General features: G+C 44.3%; 1 protein-coding gene across 2 annotated transcripts in view; it reads left to right on the top strand.

Annotated features, from left to right (window-relative positions):
• The window catches only part of SPECC1 (sperm antigen with calponin homology and coiled-coil domains 1), a 186,360-nt gene that overhangs the window by 129,647 nt on the left and 34,631 nt on the right, over positions 1–22,082 (top strand). For both annotated transcript variants that reach the window (XM_070735451.1, XM_070735452.1), the window contains 5 exons: positions 2,520–2,665; positions 4,497–4,597; positions 7,246–7,327; positions 13,743–13,896; positions 19,260–19,362. In XM_070735451.1, the coding sequence (XP_070591552.1) occupies positions 2,520–2,665; positions 4,497–4,597; positions 7,246–7,327; positions 13,743–13,896; positions 19,260–19,362 (586 nt within the window). The remainder of the gene's footprint in view (positions 1–2,519; positions 2,666–4,496; positions 4,598–7,245; positions 7,328–13,742; positions 13,897–19,259; positions 19,363–22,082) is intronic.

Below are 22,082 nucleotides of genomic sequence, written 5' to 3'. Positions count from 1 at the left end.
GCTTTGGGGTGCATGGAGCAGGAGGGGGCTCCAATTGCCATCTGACCTGAAAGGCTGCACATGTGTTTAAATATTTTCCGGGAGGGCTTATTTTGGGGGGAGATGACTTGTTTCCTGGGAAAAACGGTACCAGGTTGGGTCATGAAAAGTCTGCCAGAAAACCAGCAAGCTCAAAGGGGACCCAGAACCCCACCTCTCCCTCTTCTTCCTCCTCTTCCTCCTCCTCGCCTCCTTTGCTCCTCTTTTTCCTCCTCCTCCTCCTCCGTTTCCTTCTCCTCTTTTTCCCTCTCCGCTTCTTTCGTTGTCCTCCTTTTCCTCCTCTTTTTCCTCTTCCTCCTCTTTTTCCTTCTCCTCTTCCCCCCTCCTCCTTTTCTTCCTCCTTTTCCTTTTCCTCCTCTTTTTCCTTCTCTTTCCTCGTCCTTTTCCTCCCCTTTTCCTCTTCCTCTTTTTCCTTCTCTTTCCTCCTCTTCTCCTTTTCCTCCTCTTTTTCCTCTTCCTCCTCCTATTTTTCCTTCTCTTTCCTCCTCCTCTCCTCCTTTTCCTCCTCTTTTCCTCTTCCTCCTCCGTTTCCTCCTCCTCTTTTTCCTTCTCTTCTTTCCCCCTCCTCTTCTCCTTTTCCTACCCTTTTCCTCTTCCTCCTCTTTTTCCTCCTTTTTCCTCCTCCTCTCCTCCTTTTCCTCCCCTTTTCCTCTTCCTCCTCCTCTTTTTCCTTCTCTTTCCTCCTCCTCTCTTCCTTTTCCTCCCCTTTTCCTCTTCCTCCTCCGTTTCCTCCTCTCCTTTTTCCTTCTCTTTCCTCCTCTTCTCCTTTTCTTCCTCTTTTTCCTCTTCCTCCTCCTATTTTTCCTTCTCTTTCCTCCTCCTCCTCCTTTTCCTCCTCTTTTCCTCTTCCTCCTCCGTTTCCTCCTCTTTTTCCTTCTCTTTCCTCCTCTTTTTCCTCTTCCTCCTCTTTTTCCTTCTCTTTCCTCCTCCTCTCTTCCTTTTCCTCTCCTTTTCCTCTTCCTCCTCCGTTTCCTCCTCTTTTTCCTTCTCTTCTTTCCCCCTCCTCTCCTTTTCCTTCTCTTTTTCCTCTTCCTCCTCTTTTTCCTTCTCTTTCCTCCTCCTCCTTCTTTTCCTCCCCTTTTCCTCTTCCTCCTCCATTTCCTCCTCCTCTTTTTCCTTCTCTTCTTTCCCCCTCCTCTCCTCCTTTTCCTTCTCTTTTTCCTCTTCCTCTTTTTCCTTCTCTTTCCTCCACCTCTTCCTCCTCTTTTTCCTCTTCCTCCTGCTCCTCTCCTCCGTTTCCTCCTCCTCCTCTCTTCCTTTTCCTCCTCTTTTCCTGCTCCTCCTGCTCCTCCTCCCCTCCTCTCCACAAACCACCCTCCCTTCTAAAACTGATGACATTACCTAGCTTGGTCACGAAAGGTCTACAAGAGCACCACCCAGCTCCAAGAGCACCAAGGCCCCCACAGTTCAATTCTGAGCTACAAATATTCCCTTCTGGTGGAGTCTCTTTCCCAGTTTTCCCACCATTCCCAAATCTGGGAGGCCGCTCTCTTGCGGCAATTTTTAATTGGCCTTTTTCCCCATTTCCTGGGACAGGGAGGAGGAACACTGTGGGGATCAGAGCCTTCTCCGTGGTGGGGCCCAGGGAGATTCACTAGTAGCCCTTCTTTCTCTGTGCAAACGCAGTCCCACCACAGGGTTTTTCCCTCCCCCAATTCCTAGCCGCACTCCCTTGCATCTATTCCTGTCGTGCCTCGTGTGTTTGCTATTTCCTGCCTGCGACGTTGTCGTGACTTAAGGTTTTTTTATTTTTTACGGGTGGTTTGCGGCTGGGCAGGTTGGAGGCGGAGGAGCAACTATTTCTCTTCGCCATCCCGACCTGCAGCGTCTTTTCTCAGAAATCGCCTTTCTTCCATCCCTGCGTCCAGGGAAATCTGCATGATCTCGGGGGGGGGGGGGATATAAAATAAATGTGTGACCTCTTTAATTTTTGCAATAAAATAAATCCAACTCTCCCTTTTGCTGTGGCTTCTTTATCAAAACACCGTTGACTGAGCTGTTTATTCCTTCATTTTGTACCCTGCCTTTGTTGTTTTTACAAATGTGGTGGCGAACGTAGCCCATCTTTGTCGTTGCTCCCATTTTTTGCCCAATTTTTTCCCACGCAACAATCACCCTTGTGAGGTGGGACTGGCACAGAGACACCCAGCTTTTATGACGTAAGTTCCAGCTTTTATGACGTAAGGTGGGACTAGAACTCACCGGCTCCTGGTGATTGATTCAAAACTATCTAGGTGTCTTGCATAACTAAGCTGGAACTAGAACTCATTGGCTCCTGGTGATTGATTCAACCCAAAGTGAACTCTAGGACAAAATAGATTTAAAAGTAAAAACAGGATTTTTTTTAGAATTCTGCAGAATCATCGCGAGAAAAAGGAGAGGGGAGTGAAGGCCATTTGATCTGTATTTTGGAAGGGTGCCCCTGCCCATCCACCCAAACCTGGACCCTCCCTTAAATTTTGGATGTTTTTCTCCCGCAGGTTGGCACCAGACTCCATCAACGGTACGGAGACAGAAGCCAGCAATCATTGGCCGGGGCTCCCGGTCAGTCGTCTTTCGCCAACCCCTCCGGAGTCCTTGGCTACCGTCAAATCGCTCATCAAGTCTTTCGATTTGGGGTGTTCAGGTGAGTCAGCTGCCACGGCATCCTCCTTTGACCACAAAGGAAGTAGAGGTGGTCCTTGCCTACTGACCATTTGTCTGGAACAAATGGCAAACCTTTGGCATGGGTGCCACAGGTGGCACGCAGAGCCATATCTGCTGGCACGTGAGCAGTTACCCTACCTCAGCAGAATCAAATCCCCCCAGAGATTAGAACGGCCCCCACCCTCCTTGTCTTTCGCAAATTGTTCAAGACCCACCTTTATCGCCAGGCATGGGGGAGTTAGGATATTCCTTCCCCCTAGGACATTACAAGTTATGCATGGTGTGTTTGTGTGTATGTTTGGTTTTATAATGAGGGTTTTTAGTTGTTTTATTAATTGGATTGTTATATGCTGTTTTTTATCATTGTTGTTAGCCGCCCCGAGTCTGCGGAGAGGGGCAGCATACAAATCCAATTAATAATAATAATAATAATAATAATAATAACAACAACAACAACAACAACAACAACATGCATGTGTGTGCCAGCCAGCTGATTTTTGGCTTGCACAGAGGTTCTGGGAGGGCTTTTTTGGCTTCCAGAGAGCCTCCGGGGGGATGAAGGAGGGCAAAACACAAGACTACTGGGCCCACAAGAAGTTGGGAAACAGGCCATTTCCGGCCTCCAGAGGGCCTCCGGGAGGCAGGGGCACCTTTTTGCCCTTTCCAGGCATTGAATTATGGGTGTGGGCACTCGCGCATGCATGATAGTGCGCGCCCATGCTCTTTCGGCACCCGAGGAAAAAATGGTTTGCCATCGCTGACCTATGGCATACATGCCACAAGTGGCACGTGGAGCCATGTCAGAGGTCACACGAGGCGTTGTCCTATGTCAGCTCCAGTGTGCATGCAGGCACTAGACAGCTGATTTTTGGCCTTGGGGGAAGGCCGTTTTACCCTCTGGAGGCTTCTGGGAAGCTTTCTGAAGCCCCAGAGTACCAAAAACGCCCAACGGGCAAACCAGAAGTTCAGAAAAACGGACTTCCAGTTTGCCAGTTGTGTTGTTTTTCGCATTCCAGGGCTTCAGGAAGCTTCCCTGAAGGCTCCTGGAGCTCAACGGGCAAACCGGAAGTTCAGAAAAACGGACTTCCGGTTTGCCCGTTGTGTTGTTTTTTTGCAGTCCAGGGCTTCAGGTACCTTCCCTGAAGTCTCCAGGCTTTGAAAAAGGCCCAATGGGCAAACCGGAAGTTCAGAAAAATGGACTTCCGGTTTGCCCGTTGTGTTGTTTTTCGGGCTTCAGGAAGCTTCCCTGAAGGCTCCAGAGTGCAAAAAAGGCCCAACAGGCAAAATGGAAGTTCGGAAAACGCACTTCTGGTTTGCCCGTTAGGCTGTCTTTTTCATTCCTTGAAGCCTCCAGAGTGCGAGAAACAACACAACAGGCAAAACGGAAGTCTGTTTTTCTGAACGTCTGTTTAGCCCGTTGGGCCTTTTTCCCACTCTGGAGCCTTCAGGGAAGGTACCTGAAGCCATGGAATGCGAAAAACAACACAACGGGCAAACCGGAAGTCCGTTTTTCTGAACTTCCGGTTTTCCCGTTGGGCGTTTTTTGGTACCCTGAGGCTTCAGAAAGCTGTATTTTTTCACCGTCCCGGGCTTCAGCAAGGCTGTGCGCATGCGTGGGGAGAGGGGAGATTGTGCGTATGTGTGTGTGGGGGGTACACATACATGGGAAGGGAGGAAATGGGTGTGGACACATGCACGTGTGCTAGCACACACACGAACCAAAAAAGGTTCACAGGGTTGGACTAGATGACCACCAAGGTGCCTTCCCACTCCGTTGTTTCTATTGTTTCCTTTCTCTTTCTCTCGTGCAGGAGGCACCGGACAAAGCCTGCCCATCCACAAGGTCTGCCGGAGTCCACTCAGCAATATCCCCACCCGGACGGCTCCCGCAGCTGCTGTGTCGCCCATCCAGGTACCTACCCACCCCCAAAAAATGCCACTCTGGCTTTTTCCCAGATGGGAGGAGGGAGATTTTCTGCCCACATCCGCATTTCTGAATCTCAGAATTCTTTTTTTCAGTATAAATTTTTTCTTTATTATTTTTTCCCCCATACAAACTTTTTAAATGCGTTGCAAAATACCTTCTATTCGTGTTACAATAAAAACAGTATCTCATTAGTTAGTCATGTATAATCCCAAAAATAAATTTCTAATTCCAAATTACAGTAATACCTCGTCTTACGAACCTAATTGGTTCCGGAAGGAGGTTCGTAAGGCGAAAAGTTCCTAACACGAAACAACGTTTCCCATAGGAAACAATGTAAAAGTGATTAATGCATGCAAGGGGGGGAAAAATAGCAAAATGGCGCTGCGTTGGGCGCCGCCGCCCGACTGTCACCTTTTAAAACAGCTGGGGGGCTTCTCGGCGTTCTCCCGAACCCGAACCTGAACTTTTGCCGAACTTTTCGGGTTCGGGAGGCCGCCGAGAAGCGCCACCGCCCGGCTGTCACCTTCTGAAACAGCCGGGGGGCTTCTCGGCGTTCTCCTGAACGCCGAACCCAGAAGTTCGGCAAAAGTTCGGGTTCGGGTTCAGGTTCCGGAGGCCGCTGAAAAGCGCCCGGCTGTTTCAGAAGGTTACAGCCAGGCGGCGGCGCCCAGCGGAGCACCGTTTTTGCAATCGGCGGTGGCGTTTTCGGCCGATCTGGAGGCTGAAACGGAGGTGGGGAATCCCAATAGGGAATTCCATGGGCGGAGCTTTGACGTCATGAAGATGTCCTTCCTGGAGGCCACATTTTGCGATCTGCGGTGGGTTCGTAAGTCGAAAAAAGTTGGTAAGAAGAGGCAAAAAATTTCTGAACCCCTAGTTCGTATCTCGAAATGTTCGTATCACGAGGGGTTCGTATCACGAGGTACCACTGTATTTACTTTCAGTACATATCAAACTACCAAACCTCGACCTCTAATTTTGATATCTAGATAATCAATTTTCTTTTAATTAAGTTCTTCTAATTTTAACAATGTTAACTCAGCTTATCATCTTGCAAATCTATATAAGCCGTTGTGCCTTCTTCCACTTCTTATACATTTTTCTTTAAAAATAAAAGCCCTTATATAACCTTCTCCTAATTAATAAAAATAAAGAAATATAAAAAAAGACAAATCCACCTATCTACTATTAAATAATAATAAAAAAAAGAACAACTCTCAGAATTCTTTTATGAGGAGTTGACTTCAACTCCCAGAATTCCCCAAGTGGCACACGCAGTCTAGCTACCCATCCTAGTTGGAAAATCCTGAGACGTGGGACTTTCCACCGAGTTTAAAACTTCTGAGTTTGAGAAATTTAGCAATTTTATTTTTCTTTTCCAATTTTTTTCTCCACAATCAACATACTGTTTCATATACCTTCAATACATCTTAGCGTACATAGATCGTTATTCAAATACCGTAAACAAATCGCATTTCAAATTTGCTTTATACATTAAAGAAATAAAGGGAATACTTCAACAACAGAATATAACTCCAAGTAAATCAAACTTCTGTGAAATCAAACTGTCCACTTAAAAAGCAACAATCAATTTCACATGCTGTTGTGCCAAGGGGATAGTTGTGCAAATGAAATATTCAGTGAGAATATTTCATTCATTCAGATCTAGGAGGTGTTATTTAAGTGTTCCCTTTATTTTTTTGAGCAGTATATTATTTCTTTTGTATCCAACTTTCACTTCCTCTCCCCTCAATTTTACTTTATTTTTTTATTCGGAAACAAAGGTGAGTTTCGCCCATCTCCTTGTCTCTCACACCCACACAAACACACAAAGAGGATTGCTTCCAAAATCAGCCATGTCAAGCAAGGCTGGCTAGGGAATTCTGGGAGTTGACATTTGTATGTCTTAAAGCATGCTGTGCTCTTTCCCCGGCAATACATTTGTATTCGTATTTATTTGTATTTATTTATCTTATTATTTATTTATCTCATTGTTGTACGCTGCCCTGAGTCCATCAGGAGAGGGGAGGCTTATAAATTTGAAAAAAAATAGATAAATAATTATAAATAAATAAATAAAAATAAATAGATAAAGACCGAACCGGAAAAATAAGCCGTGATGTGTCTTTTGAGCAAAAATTAATACAAGACTCAGTCTTACTTGGAGGAAAATAATGGCAGCTAAATGAATACGGAGTCTTCGGAGAGGGGTGGCATACAAATATAATAAATTATAATAAATTATTAAATTATTAAGTCGAAAGTCCAAGATTTGCTGTAGATTGTGGGTGTCAACTTTAGTGGCTCTTCCTTTTCAATTTTGTTTTTAATCATTGTTCTGACTTTCTTTTTAAACATTTTAAAACAATATAGCAACAGTTTAATACCCCTAAATAAATCACTCACATGTCCACATACAACCGGTAAGCAAGCTGCTGGTGATGTCGCACAGCCGATTTCTTTGGTGCCTGTCTGTTTTTCTTTTGGGGGGGAGGGGGGTTTTTTGCTGATTTTTTTTTCTTCTGCAGCCTCTTTTAGGGAGGAAAAAGGTGCATCTTATACTCTGAAAAATATGGTAGATACACGTATAAATAGTGATATTTATAAGAGATTCTGCTCTTTCTCAATTGCAGCGACATTGCACTTTCACCAACCCCAAATCCGGTGGGAAGACTTTATCCAAACACACGGATCTTCTAGAACTCCCTTTGGGGGGTAAGTAGCCGCCTTCCCACTGACCGAAATTGCACCGATCTGTCAAAGGAAGGACGGTTTTTTTTATCTTGCTCTAATCGTTGACCCGTCAGGTCGAAATTCAAGGACTAGGAAGGGACACCAGATAACCAGGTCGCCATGAGTATTGTTAGTCTTTCCTTGGTCCAGGGGCTGTTGGGCATTTGGTTGGTTGTTGTGTTGTGATGTGACAGGAGTGTTGTTTCGATATTGGATTAGGTTGGTGTTAACTGCAGCCGCTTTATATAAAAAGAGAGCACCCCCCCACTCCCTTAGCAGTGATGATGTTACCTAGTTGGGTCATGAAATGTCTGCAAGGAAACAACCCAGCTCAGAGAGCAAAAGGGACCACACAGTCCTCGTCCTCCTCCTCCTCTGTCCTCCTTCTTCTCTGTCCTCTTCTTCTTCTCCTTCTCCACCACCTTCATTTTCTCCTTCTCCTTTTTTCTCCTCTTCCTTTTTTCTCCTCTTCCTCCCTCCTCCTCCTTCTTCTCCTCCTAATCCTTTCTTCTTCTCCTTTTTCTCCTCCTCCTCCCTTTTTCTCCCTTCTTTTTCTCCTCCCCTCCTCCTTCTTCTCCCTTCTTCTCCATCTCCATCTCCTCCTCCTCCTAATTCCTTCTTCTCCTCCTCCTTCTTTTTCTCCTCTTCCTCCCTTCTTCTTTTTGTCCTCCTCCTCCTCCCTCTTCTTCTCCCTTCTTCTTCTCCCTTCTTCTTCTTCTTCTCCTTCTCCTTCTCCTCCTAATTCCTTCTTCTCCCTTCTTTTCTTCTTCTTCTCCTTCTCCACCTTCTCCTCCTAATTCCTTCTTCTCCCTTCTTCTTCTCCTTCTCCTCCTAATTCCTTCTTCTCCCTTCTTTTCTTCTTCTTCTCCTCCTTCTCCTCCTTCTCCTCCTAATTCCTTCTTCTACCTTCTTCTTCTCCTTCTCCTCCTCCTAATTCCTTCTTCTCCTTCTTTTTCTCCTCTTCCTCCTTCTTCTCCCTTCTTCTTTTCCTTCTTTTTCTCCTCCTCTTCCTCCTCCATTCTTCTTCTACTCCTCCTTCTCCTATCCTTTCTTACCCCTCTTCTTTTTCTCCTCCTTCTCCCTTCTTCTTCTGCCTTCTTTTTCTCCTCTTCCTCCTCCCCTGCTCATAGTCTACAACCCCCCCCCTGTCCTTCTAGCACTGATGATATTACCTAGTTGGGTCACAAAACGTCTGCAAGAAGAAACACCCTGTGAGTTGTGAGGGCTCCATTCACAGGAGGTTTTCAAGAACAGATCGGACAGCTGTTTCTCCAGAAGGTTAGACTAGAAGACCTCCAAGGTCCCTTCCGGCCCATATTCAGTCGTTGTTCTATAAAAAATAAAGTCTAGCACCAGCTTTTGTCCCCATCCGAAAAGAACCCAGGGGGGGCAACTTTCTGGTCTCTTCAACTGTCCCCCTGGGAGGAGGAAGCCAGCCAGGCCCTACTAATTCTTCTTGAAGCTTCCTATTTCAACAGCTTCGTCCCAAAGGAGCCATCGTTTTCTCTTTCGCATTCCGGCATTGGATTTTTCCGAGGCCGGAGGGAAACTGGGCAGGGACATGGGCCTGTTTGAACCCTTGCCCAGATGCCACACGTGCCAAATTGGCTCTGGATCAGCCCTTCTCCAGGATGAGGCCCAAAACTGGACGGCTGCCTCCCAGCCCATAAAAGGGGAAGTAATAAAAAATAATAATACAGGAGCTAAATCAGGAGTTTCCAAACTCAGTCACTTTAAGAATCATGGACTTCAACTCCCAGAATTCCCCAGGAATTCTGGGAGTTGAAGTCCACGAGTCTTAAAGCAAAATTGGCTGAGGAATTCTGGGAGTTGAAGTCCACAAGTTGAATTGAATTTTTCCCTCTTTTTTTTCAAGGAAGAATGGAGGGGGGGAGAATTGCCCTTTCACCCCCTCCTCCTTTGCTCCTCCTCCATCCACAATTGTTTTGTAAGGAAGCACAACTTGCAAGCTTTTGTGCCTTCTGCCCCCCATCCCCTCTGAGTCTTCGGAGAGGGGCGGCATACATAATCCCTGGATAGTTCAATGGATTTGCAGCTGGCTGAAGCGTAGACATCAGAGAGTTATTGTTAATGGCGAGTATTCTGAGCAGAGTCAGGTTACAAGCGGTGTGCCACAAGGGTCTGTTCTGGGTCCTATTCTTTTTAATATGTTTGTGAGTGACATAGGGGAAGGTTTGGTAGGGAAGGTTTGCCTATTTGCCGATGACTCTAAAGTGTGCAATAGGGTTGATATTCCTGGAGGGGTCTGTAATATGGTAAATGATTTAGCTTTACTAGATAAATGGTCAAAGCAATGGAAACTGCAGTTTAATGTTTCCAAATGTAAAACAATGCACTTGGGGAAAAGGAATCCTCAATCTGAGTATTGTATTGGCAGTTCTGTGTTAGCAAAAACTTCAGAAGAAAAGGATTTAGGGGTAGTGATTTCTGACAGTCTCAAAATGGGTGAACAGTGCAGTCAGGCGGTAGGAAAAGCAAGTAGGATGCTTGGCTGCATAGCTAGAAGTATAACAAGCAGGAAGAGGGAGATTATGATCCCGCTATATAGAATGCTGGTGAGACCACATTTGAAATACTGTGTTCAGTTCTGGAGACCTCACCTACAAAAAGATATTGACAAAATTGAACGGGTCCAAAGACGGGCTACAAGAATGGTGGAAGGTCTGAAGTATAAAACGTATCAGGAAAGACTTCATGGACTCCATCTGTATAGTCTGGAGGACAGAAGGAAAAGGGGGGACAGGATCAAAACATTTAAATATATTAAAGGGTTAAATAAGGTCCAGGAGGGAAGTGTTTTTAATAGGAAAGTGAACACAAGAACAAGGGGACACAATCTGAGGTTAGTTGGGGGAAAGATCAAAAGCAACATGAGAAAATATTATTTTACTGAAAGAGTAGTAGATCCTTGGAACAAACTTCCAGCAGACGTGGTAGATAAATCCACAGTAACTGAATTTAAACATGCCTGGGATAAACATATTTCCATCCTAAGATAAAATACAGGAAATAGTAGAAGGGCAGACTAGATCTTTTTCTGCCGTCAGACTTCTATGTTTCTATGTTTCTATCTAATAAATAATAATAATAATAATAATAATCCCCCCCCCACTCCGGTCTTCTCTTCTGCCAAAAACTTGTGGCAAAATGACAAATCTCAGCAAGGAGCTATGGGTATGTGTGTGAGTGTGTTTGTGCGTGCCTGGATTTAAAATACGTACGAAGCCCTAAAACAAAGCCTTTTCTTAAGATTTACCTAAGCTACAATTTCCGCCCCCCTCCCCCCCAAAAAAATATAAATATAAATAAAATTTTACTCCCAACTCCAAAGCCTAAATGATGATTTCCTGAGCTTGGGCTGGTCTCGTTTAAGACTCAACAATTTGCAAATCTGGAATTTGCTTGATTTTTATTTTTGGGGGTGGGTGGGGGGCTTATAAGAGCCGGGGTGGCACAGTGGTTAGAGTGCAGCACTGCAGGCTCCTTCAGCTGTAGTTCAGCAGTTCAAATCTCACCACCGGCTCCAGGTTGACTCAGCCTTCCATCCTTCGGAGGGGAATAAAATGCAGACCCAGATTGTTGGGGAAATACGCTGACTCTGTAAACCGCATGTAATATGGGGACCAAAACCGGATGCCGTAATTCCAGGTCTGGCCTTAAAAAAAGTCACATTTCTAAGGATGCTTCTATTCTTTGGGCCTCGGATTCAAGAGTCAGGATGTGTTTGGAGCACATTAGCTGGAGGGAACCCATTAAGGAGACCTTGATTGGATTCAGTTATCGCCTTAATTGCGCAGATGGTTAAATTGTGCAGACACCCAAAACACAAAAGTGCGATGCAAAACCGCAGAGTTTGCTGCAGCTTTGGAAGCTCAGCCTCGGAGACCATCCGCGCTAGGAATCTCTTAAGGGAGTTTTTAATTCCAGGAAGAAGAAAAAATAACAGCCAAGAAAAGAATAAATAATAGATGTCTGGTGCCACAGTTCTTTGCACAAATTGTATTTACTGATTATTTCCAATATTCTTTTTGCTCATCGCTCTGCTGGGGAAACATAGAAACTTAAAAGTCTGACGGCAGAAAAAGACCTCCTGGTCCATCTAGTCTGCCCTTATACTATTTTCTGTATTTTATCTTAGGATGGATCTATGTTTATCCCAGGCATGTTTAAATTCAGTTACTGTGGATTTACCTACCACGTCTGCTGGAAGTTTGTTCCAAGGATCTACTACTCTTTCAGTAAAATAATATTTTCTCACGTTGCTTTTGATCTTTCCCCCAACTAACCTCAGATTGTGTCTCCTTGTTCTTGTGTTCACTTTCCTATTAAAACCACTTCCCTCCTGGACCTTATTTAACCCTTTAACATATTTAAATGTTTCGATCATGTCCCCCCTTTTCCTTCTGTCCTCCAGACTATACAGATTGAGTTCATGAAGTCTTTCCTGATACGTTTTATGCTTAAGACCTTCCACCATTCTTGTAGCCCGTCTTTGGACCCGTTCAATTTTGTCAATATCTTTTTGTAGGTGAGGTCTCCAGAACTGAACACAGTATTCCAAATGTGGTCTCACCAGCGCTCTATACAACAGGATCACAATCTCCCTCTTCCTGCTTGTTATACCTCTAGCTATGCAGCCAAGCATCCTACTTGCTTTCCCTACCGCCTGACTAAGAACCTGTCATGTCACTTGATTCCAAAAATATTCCTCTTCCTACCGCGAACAAGGCCTGGGTTCAAGTGCACTGTCAGCCCTGCGAGGTGGGGCAGAGAAGAAGCACCATCCGGAGTGCCAGCTCAATTCTATTGTACAAAGTAGTCCTCAACTTACAACAGTTTATTTAGCGACCGTCCAAAAGCGATCGACGTTGTTTTAAAAAGTGACTGAGGACCGCTTTTCACACCCTAATTATTATTATTTTATTATTTATTGGATTTGTATGCCGCCCCTCTCCGCAGACTCGAGGCGGCTAACAACAGTGATAAAAAACAGCATGTAACAATCCAATACTAAAACAATTAAAAATAAACTCTTATTATAAAACCAAACATACATACAAACATACCATGTGTAAATTGTAAAGGCCTAGGGGGAAAGAATATCTCAGTTCCCCCATGCCTGACAGCAGAGGTGGGTTTTAAGCAGCTTACGAAAGGCGAGGAGGGTGGGGGCAATTCTAATCTCTGGGGGGAGTTGGTTCCAGAGGGCCGGGGCCGCCACAGAGAAGGCTCTTCCCCTGGGTCCCGCCAAACTACATTGTTTAATTGACGGGACCCGGAGAAGGCCCACTCTGTGGGACCTGATCAGTCGCTGGGATTCGTGCAGATTAATGTCACACTTAGCACCTGAATTCCAGCCAGCATTCCCGTGGTCGGAATTCAGACGCTTTGACAACTAACTCGCATTTATGACGGGTTGCTGAGACCTGGGCTCCTGTGATACCCTTTTGTGACCATCTTAGTCGCAAAAGTTTCCAAATGTAAAATATTGCATTTAGGGAAAAGGAATCTGAGTATTGTACTGACAGTTCTGTGTTAGCAAAAGCTTCAGAAGAGAAGGATTTAGGGATAGTGATTTCTGACAGTCTCAAAATGGGTGAACAGTGCGGTCAGGCAGTAGGGAAAGCAAGTAGGATGCTTGGCTGCATACCTAGAGGTATAACAAGCAGGAAGAGGGAGACAGTGATCCCGCTGTATAGAGCACTGGTGAGACCATATTTGGAATAATACTGTGTCCAGTTCTGGAGACCTCACCTACAAAAAGATACGGATCAAATTGAGCGGGTCCAAAGACAGGCTACAAAAATGGTGGAAGGTCTTAAGCATAAAACGTATCAGGAAAGACTTCATGAACTCAACCTGTCTAGTCTGGAGGACAGAAGGAAAAGGGGGACATGATCGAAACATTTAAATATGTTAAAGGGTTAAATAAGGTTCAGGAGGGAAGGGTTTTTAATAGGAAAGTGAACCCAAGAACAAAGGGGCACAATCTGAAGTTAGTTGGGGGAAAGATCAAAAGCAACATAAGAAAATATTATTTGAGTGAAAGAGTAGTAGATGCTTGGAACAAACCTCCAGCACACATGGTTGGGAAATCCACAGGAACTGAATTGAAACATGCCTGGGATAAACATAGATCCACCCTAAGATAAAATACAGGAAATAGTATAAGGGCAGACTAGATGGACCAGGAGGTCTTTTTCTTCCCTCAATCTTCTATGTTTCCTATTCTCAGTTTACCCAGAGAGAGAAATGTCTAGGATCGAACTCGCAGCCTCCTGATTGTGAGGCGAGAACTCCACCTCTCGGCCCACCGCAACCACTCAGCCGTCTAATTCTAGATTATTACGTCCAGTCTTTTGTCTTTTCCTCGAAGATCTGCTCAAAGGGAGGAGCGAGGAAATGAAACCGGACCCCTTCCTGCGCAAGAGCCCCTCCCTCGAGTCGCTCAGCAAGCCCCCTAGCCTGGCCTTCGCCGGAAGGATGTTCACGTCCACACCCAGCGGCTTGAAACCGCCCAGCAAACTCAGGTGAGTCAGGTAGCACTGCTGCTTATGAGGGAAGAAGGGTTGTGCGGGCGTCTACGGCAGGTAGTCCTTGTCTTACGACCATTCTCTTAGCGACTGTTCGAAGTCACAGCATCGCTGAGGAGAAAAAAATATGACTTAGAGGGCCGGGTCTTCGGAGAGGGGCAGCATACTAATAAATTATTATTATTATTATTATTATTATTATTATTATTATTATTATTATTAATTCCACCCTCGCAGCCTCGGCGTGGTCACGCGATCAATAATTCGAACAATTGGTACAAATGGATCACTGCCAAAAAATACCTAACTTTCATTTTATAAACCAATACATTTCTCTTATCTTCCAACGTTTTGAACGCAAAATCCCATTGATTATTAAAGCAATTTCAATACCGACACTTAAAATAAATAATAAAATAAATAAATAATAAAATAAATAAATAAAAAATAACATTTTCGACCAGAAACTGATTCCGACAACATTACTCTTTTTACCTGTTTTTTAAAACTCAATTAAACAACGATTTTCAGTATAATTTCACAATTTAATCATTCATTTTATCTCAGATCAATCAAGCTATACCTTTTTTCTTTTTCAATACTTACTACATAGATATAAATATATTTTACTTTCTTTATTCACTCTTTTTTTTATTACTGATATATTACTGATACACCCAATAATATATCAATATACCTTGTCGTATAACGTCTGCTATTTACCCAGACTTCCCCTTCTCCCTCCCCCATTTATTTAACTTTTTTTTTCTTACTCCTTATACTTTTCTTTTCCTAAATATTTTATATAATTCTAATCTTACTTTTCTACTTACCTTTCTACAAATACGTCTTCCGCTATTCTTACTAACATTGATTATCCTTATAGGTTTGAATTAACATGATAAGATAGATAAATGCATTATTGATAGTAATAAGATACAAATGTGAATAATGAATTTTTGTTACATTTTGTTACATATATTCTGAAATATATTATCATGTAATAAATACCCTTACCCATTTTGAATCTATGTACCCCCCCTTCCCCCCCCATTTACCCTTTGTTAATTAATAAACTTTATTTTAAAAAAATAATAATAATAATAATAATAATAATAATTTGGGCACCTGAGTGTGCCGAGTTCACGCGATCCTCCATTTTGTGACCGTCTGACGCGAGCTAAGTCAAAGCCGGATTTATTGAATGTCTGCGGGACTCGTTTAACAACTGCCCTGACTCGCTGAGTGACCTTGTGGCGAGAAAGGTCGTTAAACCGGGGGGGGGGGCGGACACAACACCCGCTTCACAAATGTCTTGCTTAGCAACTTAGGGGAAAATTTGTATTTGTATTTGTATTTATTAGATTTGTATGCCATCCCTCTCCGCAGACTCGAGGCGGCTAACAACAATAAAAAGACAACGTAAACAAATCTAATATTAAAAAATCTAAAAAACCCAATTTAAGAGATCAGTCATACATACAGTCATACCATACATAAATTTTATAAGTCTAGGGGAAGGGAATATTTCAATCCCCCCATGCCTGACGACAGAGGTGGGGATAAGGAGTTTGCGAAAGGCAAGGAGGGTGGGGGCAATCCTAATCTCAGGGGGGAGCTGGTTCCATAGGGTCGGGGCCGCCACAGAGAAGGCTCTTCCCCTGGGTCCCGCCAAACGACATTGTTTAGTTGACGGGACCCGGAGAAGGCCAACTCTGTGGGACCTAACCGGTTGCTGGGATTCGTGCGGCAGAAGGCGGTCCCTGAGATATTCTGGTCCGGTGCCATGAAGGGCTTTATAGGTCATAACCAACACTTTGAATTGTGACCGGAAACTGATCGGCAACCAATGCAGACTGCGGAGTGTTGGTGTGACATGGGCATATTTAGGGAAGCCCATGATTGCTCTCGCAGCTGCATTCTGCACGATCTGAAGTTTCCGAACACTTTTCAAAGGTAGCCCCATTAGAGAGTGTTACAGTAGTTGAACCTCGAGGTGATGAGGGCATGAGTGACTGTGAGCAGTGAACTCCCAGTCCAAATAGGGCAACAACTGGTGCACCAGGCGAACCTGGGCAAACGTCCCCCTCGTTTGGGGACGGGGGGCTTGATTTTGGACTGACTGTTTATGGGAAGGTTACGACTGGTGGACTTCCAATTCCCAGAATTCCTGTGCCAGCCAAACTAGAAGAAATTTAGGACTAGAAATTTAGCACAGGTCAACAACTGGTGGTCTGCAGTAAAGTTTTGGTGGTCTGTGGAGAAATCTTGGTAAACGGCATCCGGTCCAGGGAGCAGCAATTGGAGTTTGCTGTCCGTTGCGGATGCAAGGGTCACTTGCCTTCCGAGGTCGGCGGCCTTTGGTGGAGAAAAGGAAAGGAAAGAGAAGGAAAGAAAGAAAAAAAGAAAAGGAAAGAAAATATATGAGAGGAAAGAAGGAAAGAGGAAAGAAAGAGAAAGAAAGAAAAGGATAGGAAAGGAAGAAAAAGGATAAAAGCATAGAACGTATCAGGAAAGACTTCATGAACTCAACCTGTCTAGTCTGGAGGACAGAAGGAAAAGGGGGGACGTGATCGAAACATTTAAATATGTCAAAGGGTTAAATAATGTTCAGGAGTGAAGTGTTTTTAATAGGAAAGTGAACCCAAGAACAAGGGGACACAATCTGAAGTTAGTTGGGGGGAAGATCAGAGGCAACATGAGAAAATATTATTTTACTGAAAGAGTAGTAGATGCTTGGAACAAACTTCCAGCAGACATGGTAGATAAATCCACAGTAACTGAATTGAAACATGCCTGGGATAAACATAGATCCATCCTAAGATAAAATACAAAACATAGAAACATAGAAGTCTGACGGCAGAAAAAGACCTCCTGGTCCATCTAGTCTGCCCTTCTACTATTTCCTGTATTTTATCTTAGGATGGATCTATGTTTATCCCAGGCATGTTTAAATTCAGTTACTGTGGATTTACCAACCGCGTCTGCTGGAAGTTTGTTCCAAGGATCTACTACTCTTTCAGTGAAATAATATTTTCTCACGTTGCTTTTGATCTTTCCCCCAACTAACTTCAGATTGTGTCCCCTTGTTCTTGTGTTCACTTTCCTATTAAAAACACTTCCCTCCTGAACCTTATTTAACCCTTTAACATATTTAAATGTTTCCATCATGTCCCCCCTTTCCCTTCTGTCCTCCAGACTATACAGATTTATATACACTATTATACTATACAAATAGTATAAGGGCAGACTAGATGGATCATGAGGTCTTTTTCTGCCGTCAGACTTCTATGTTTCTCTGTTTCTAAGGAAAGGAAAGAGAGGAAAGAAGAGGAAAAGAAAGAGAAAGAAAGGAAAGGGAAGAGAAGAAGGAAGGGAAAGGAAGAAAAAAGGGAAGGGAAGAAAGGAAGGAAAGGAAAGAGTAGGAAAGGAAAGGAAGAAAAAAGGAAAGAAAGAAGAGGAAAGGAAAGAAGGGAGGGGAGGGAAAGGTCTACAACTACAGCTCTGGAATATGGGACTGACTTTCCCAACAACATCAGTAAACCACCCTCAAATAAGCTTCAATTATTTTGTAATATTTACACTACCTTTAATAATTTTGTTACAATTAAAACAACCTTTAAAGATTCTGTTATAATTAAATAAGCATTTACGATTATGCTATAATTAAATAAGCATTTATAATTCGGTTATATTAAATGGGTGCATATTCATATTAATCCAATGGAAGTTCTCTGATCATTGTTTTACAAATGTACTTATCTTTTTTCTTTAAAAAAAAAATCAAATTAGTGGTCTGTGAGACTTAAAATTATGACCTTGGTGGTCCCTGGGCTCCAAAAGGTTGGGGACCACTGCCCTAGAGGTCCTTTCCAATTCTGATATTCTATGCTCTATATCAGAGGTACCCAAACCCAGCAACTTTAAGACTTGTGGACTTCAACTCCCAGAATTCTCCAGGCAGCTATGCATAGCTGGGGGCTCGTCCGGGATTTAAACCCGGGAGCGATGCATAGCTGGCTGGAGAATTCTGGGAGTTGAAGTCCACAAGTCTTAAAGTTGCTAAGTTTGAGGACCCCTGTTCTACATTTCTACAACCTCCAGTGCCTTACACACTTTTAACACAGCTGTTTCAAAAGTAAGGCTGGTTAATGGAGAGGCTGCAAACATAAGAACTTCTTGTGGGTGTCACCATAGCAGTCTCCCAATATTTGAGGGGTTGCCACAAAGAAGCATTGAGGGTCCACCTATTCTCCAAAGACCCTGAATGCAGGACAAGAAGCAATAGATGGAAACTAATCAAGGAGAGAAGCAACCTGGAATTAAGGAGGAAATTCCTAACAGTGAGATCAATTAACCAATGGAACAGCTTGCCACTAGACGTTTGGGGTGCTTCACCATTGGAGTTTTTTTAAAAGAAGAGACTGGATAACCATTTGTCTGAAATGGTTTAGATTCTCTTGCTTGAGCAGGGGGTTGGACTCGGTGAAGGGCTACCAAACTTTTTACTACCACATTGTGGGCATAGAAACATAGAAGATTGACAGCAGAAAAGGACCTCATGATCCATCTAGTCTGCCCTTATACTATTTCCAGTATTTTATCTTAGGATGGATCTATGTTTATCCCAGGCATATTTAAATTCAGTTCCTGTGGATTTACCAGCCACATCTGCTGGAAGTTTGTTCCAAGCATCTACTACTCTTTCAGTAAAATAGTATTTTCTCATGTTTCTTTTGATCTTTTGAAATGGCTTATGCATTTTCTTTCAACATCTTTCAGTGCAAATTGGGTACTCTGGGGTGGAGCTTCATTTTCGCTAGCCCACTGCGTTCCCACCCACCCACCCACCCACCCGTCTGGGCAGTAGCCCACCCTACATGACCTTCTGGCTCCCTTCCAGCTTTGTCATTCTTGTTAATGTATGAGCAGAGGAATCCTTGTTTCCCAAGGTTGTGCGCCCACAGAAACATTTTGATTGAGATTAGTTGTGACTCAGGCACACACAGATATATTAACTTGAATTAAAGTTTACTTTGAGAAATAACATCTTCAGATAAACAATCTAAAGTCATACGCATAAGTCAAAATAACAATCCAAATATTACCAAGTACAGAGGGTTTTTTACCAGTTGTCTTTGTCGTAATCAGCAAAGATATCAAACCTAAACACATTTTAGCTATAATACATGATTTCAATACAGAGAGATTGCAGAGCAAACAGAGAAGCTGACTCAGAGAAATAAGCTATGGACTTTTGCTCCCTCTTGTGGCAGTCTTCAACACCTGCAGCCAATGTATTGCCAACCCAACAATTATGGACAGAGTTCTAAAAATTCTGTTATTTTTCCGGTTTGTAGTGTGGAAAGGAAGGACCCATTGGCTGCGTTGGCGAGGGAATACGGCGGCTCGAAACGGAACGCGCTCTTGAAATGGTGTCAGAAGAAAACGGAGGGGTACCCAGTGAGTAAAGGAATATTTTCATTTCCTTTTTGGAAATAGCTCTTCCATATTTTTTTTAATGTTTTTTTAACGTCTTCTGAGAATGGAGGGCAGACTAGATGGAGCATGAGGTCTTTTTCTGCCGTCAATCTTCTGTGTTTCTAGATTGAAGCAGTGGAAGTGATGTGCCGGTGCCTGGAGGCTGTTGGGGCCTGGATGGGTGTCAACAAACTCAAACTCAACCCAGACAAGACGGAGTGGCTGTGGGTCTTGCCTCCAAAGGACAATCCCATCTGTCCGTCCATTACCCTGGGGGAGAACTATTGATCCCCTCAGAGAGGGTCCGCAACATAGGCGTCCTCCTCGATCCACAGCTGACATTGCAACATCATCTTTCGGCGGGTGGCGAGGAGGGCGTTTGCCCAGGTTCGCCTGGTGCACCAGTTGCGGCCCTATTTGGACAGGGAGTCATTGCTCACAGTCACTCATGCCCTCATCACCTCGAGGTTCGATTACTGCAACGCTCTCTACATGGGGCTACCTTTGAAAAGTGTTCGGAAACTTCAGATCGTGCAGAATGCGCCCACGTTTCTGCAACACTCCGCGGCCTGCACTGGCTGCCAATCGGTTTCCGGTCACAATTCAAAGTGTTGGTAATGACCTTTAAAGCCCTACATGGCATTGGGCCAGAATACATCCAGAACTGCCTTCTACCGCACAAATCCCAGTGGCCGATGACGTCCCACAGAGTTGGCCTTCTCCGGGTCTCGTCGACCAAACAATGTCGTTTGGCGGGCCCCAGGAGAAGAGCCTTCTTTGTGGCGGCCCCGGCCCTCTGGAACCAACTCCCCCCAGAGATTAGAATGGCCCCCACCCTCCTTGTCTTTCGCAAATTACTTAAGACCCACCTTTGTCGCCAGGCATGGGGGAGTTAAGTTATCCTTTCCCCCTAGGCTACTACAAGTTATGCATGGTATGTTTGTGTGTATGTTTGGGTTTTTTTATAATAAGGGGTTTTTAGTTGTTTTTATTAATTGGATTGTTCATGTTGTTTTACCACTTTTGTTAGCCGCCCCGAGTCTGCGGAGAGGGGCGGCATACAAATCCAATAAATAATAAAATAATAATAATAATTGAAGTCTTCAAGGAAAAACACTGCAACAGGCTTTCTTGTAAAAATATATTTTACTTTTCTTATTAGCAAAAATGTTTCTCTAAATAAATTATCATACAACTACTATTACATCTACTAGTGCAACCATCCACTAAGCATTGACCATTAATCACTAAGCACAAACCACTAAGCCCAAACCATTAACTACAAACCACAAAATCACAAACCACACCCATGCAAAGGTGTTATTCCTTTTATATACAGTTACAGCCAATCAGGTTGCAGCACAAAAACCCATGATTACATGCTGATTATGGCTTACATCAGCCTTTCCTATGGTTACAGACTATTTTCTTGCATTTAAATTTTATTAATTGGATTTGTATGCCGCCCCTCTCCGTGGACTCGAGGCGGCTAATATTATTTCAAGAAATAAACTTATTTCTGACACAGCTAACTTCAAGGTTGACTCAGCCTTCCATCCTTCCGAGGGGGTTCAAATGAGGCCCCAGAGTGTTGGGGGCACTCTGTAAACCGCTTAGAGAGTGCTGTTAAAGCACTATGAAGCGTTACGTAAGTCTACATGCTATAGCTATTAATCCCATTGCTTGGTGCCAAAGACATTTTCTTTGTGAATGGGTTGTCCGGGATTTCTTAACGGGCCCCAAATCTCCACCTCTAAAGACTTCGGGCATCTGCTGGAGGCTGTTGGGTGTTGCTTTCTGCCTTTAAGAACACGTTTCTTCCATTTCGCCTTTGGGGAAAATATATTGCTCAAAAAATAAAGGGAACATTTAAACAACCCAGTATACCTCCAAGTAAATCAAACTTCTGTGAAATCAAACTGTCCATATATACTGCTCAAAAAATAAAGGGAACACTTAAACAGCATAATATAACTCCAAGTAAATCAAACTTCTGTGAAATTAAACTGTCCACTTAGGAAGCAACACTGATTGACAATTTCAGATTCAATTCAATTCAATTGATTAGATTTGTATACCGCCCCTCTCCAAAGACTCGGGCGGCTCACAACCAGTGTTCACTGCAAGCTGTGTGCGTGCGCACGCACGCGCCCCAAAATACCCCCCTGCGCACCCTTTTACACGGGCACGCACCCTCCATCCCCCTGCCAGCCCGCGGGGGGGGCAGGGGCAGGGAGGCACCGGCAGTAGACATGGTTGGAAGGAAAGGGAGCCGCGGCCGCCCCTGCCTCCCCACGGTGCCTCCGGCCCCCTCGCGCCCCTGGCCTCACGGCGCTGCCCCCCCGCCCGCCCAATCCGCCCCCTCTCCGGCTTTCTCCTCTTCCGCCTCTTGCCTTGGGGCGCGACTTCTCTAGCGGCGGTTGCTGTAGCGGCTGCGACTTCTTGTCATCCGCGCTCCCAGCCAGGGGGCTGTGAGAGAGGGTTTTCTCCGCGCTTCGGGAATACCCGCCCCACCCCTCTCGCAGCCCCTTCGCTGAGAGCGCATTCGCCCCGGACTTTCAGCAAGGGGGCTGCAGTAGAGGCAGGGCAGGCGTTCCCGAAGCGCTCGGAGAAAGTGCTCTCGCAGCCCCCTCTCTGACAGAGAGAGAGAGAGCAACACAGAGCAAGATAGAAAGAGAGAGGGAGAGAGAAAGTAAGTGAGA

Source organism: Erythrolamprus reginae, chromosome 1 (assembly GCF_031021105.1).
Source record: "Erythrolamprus reginae isolate rEryReg1 chromosome 1, rEryReg1.hap1, whole genome shotgun sequence".
In the NCBI taxonomy this organism is placed as follows: Eukaryota; Metazoa; Chordata; class Lepidosauria; order Squamata; family Dipsadidae; genus Erythrolamprus; species Erythrolamprus reginae.
This window is presented reverse-complemented; position numbering and strand designations above follow the sequence as displayed.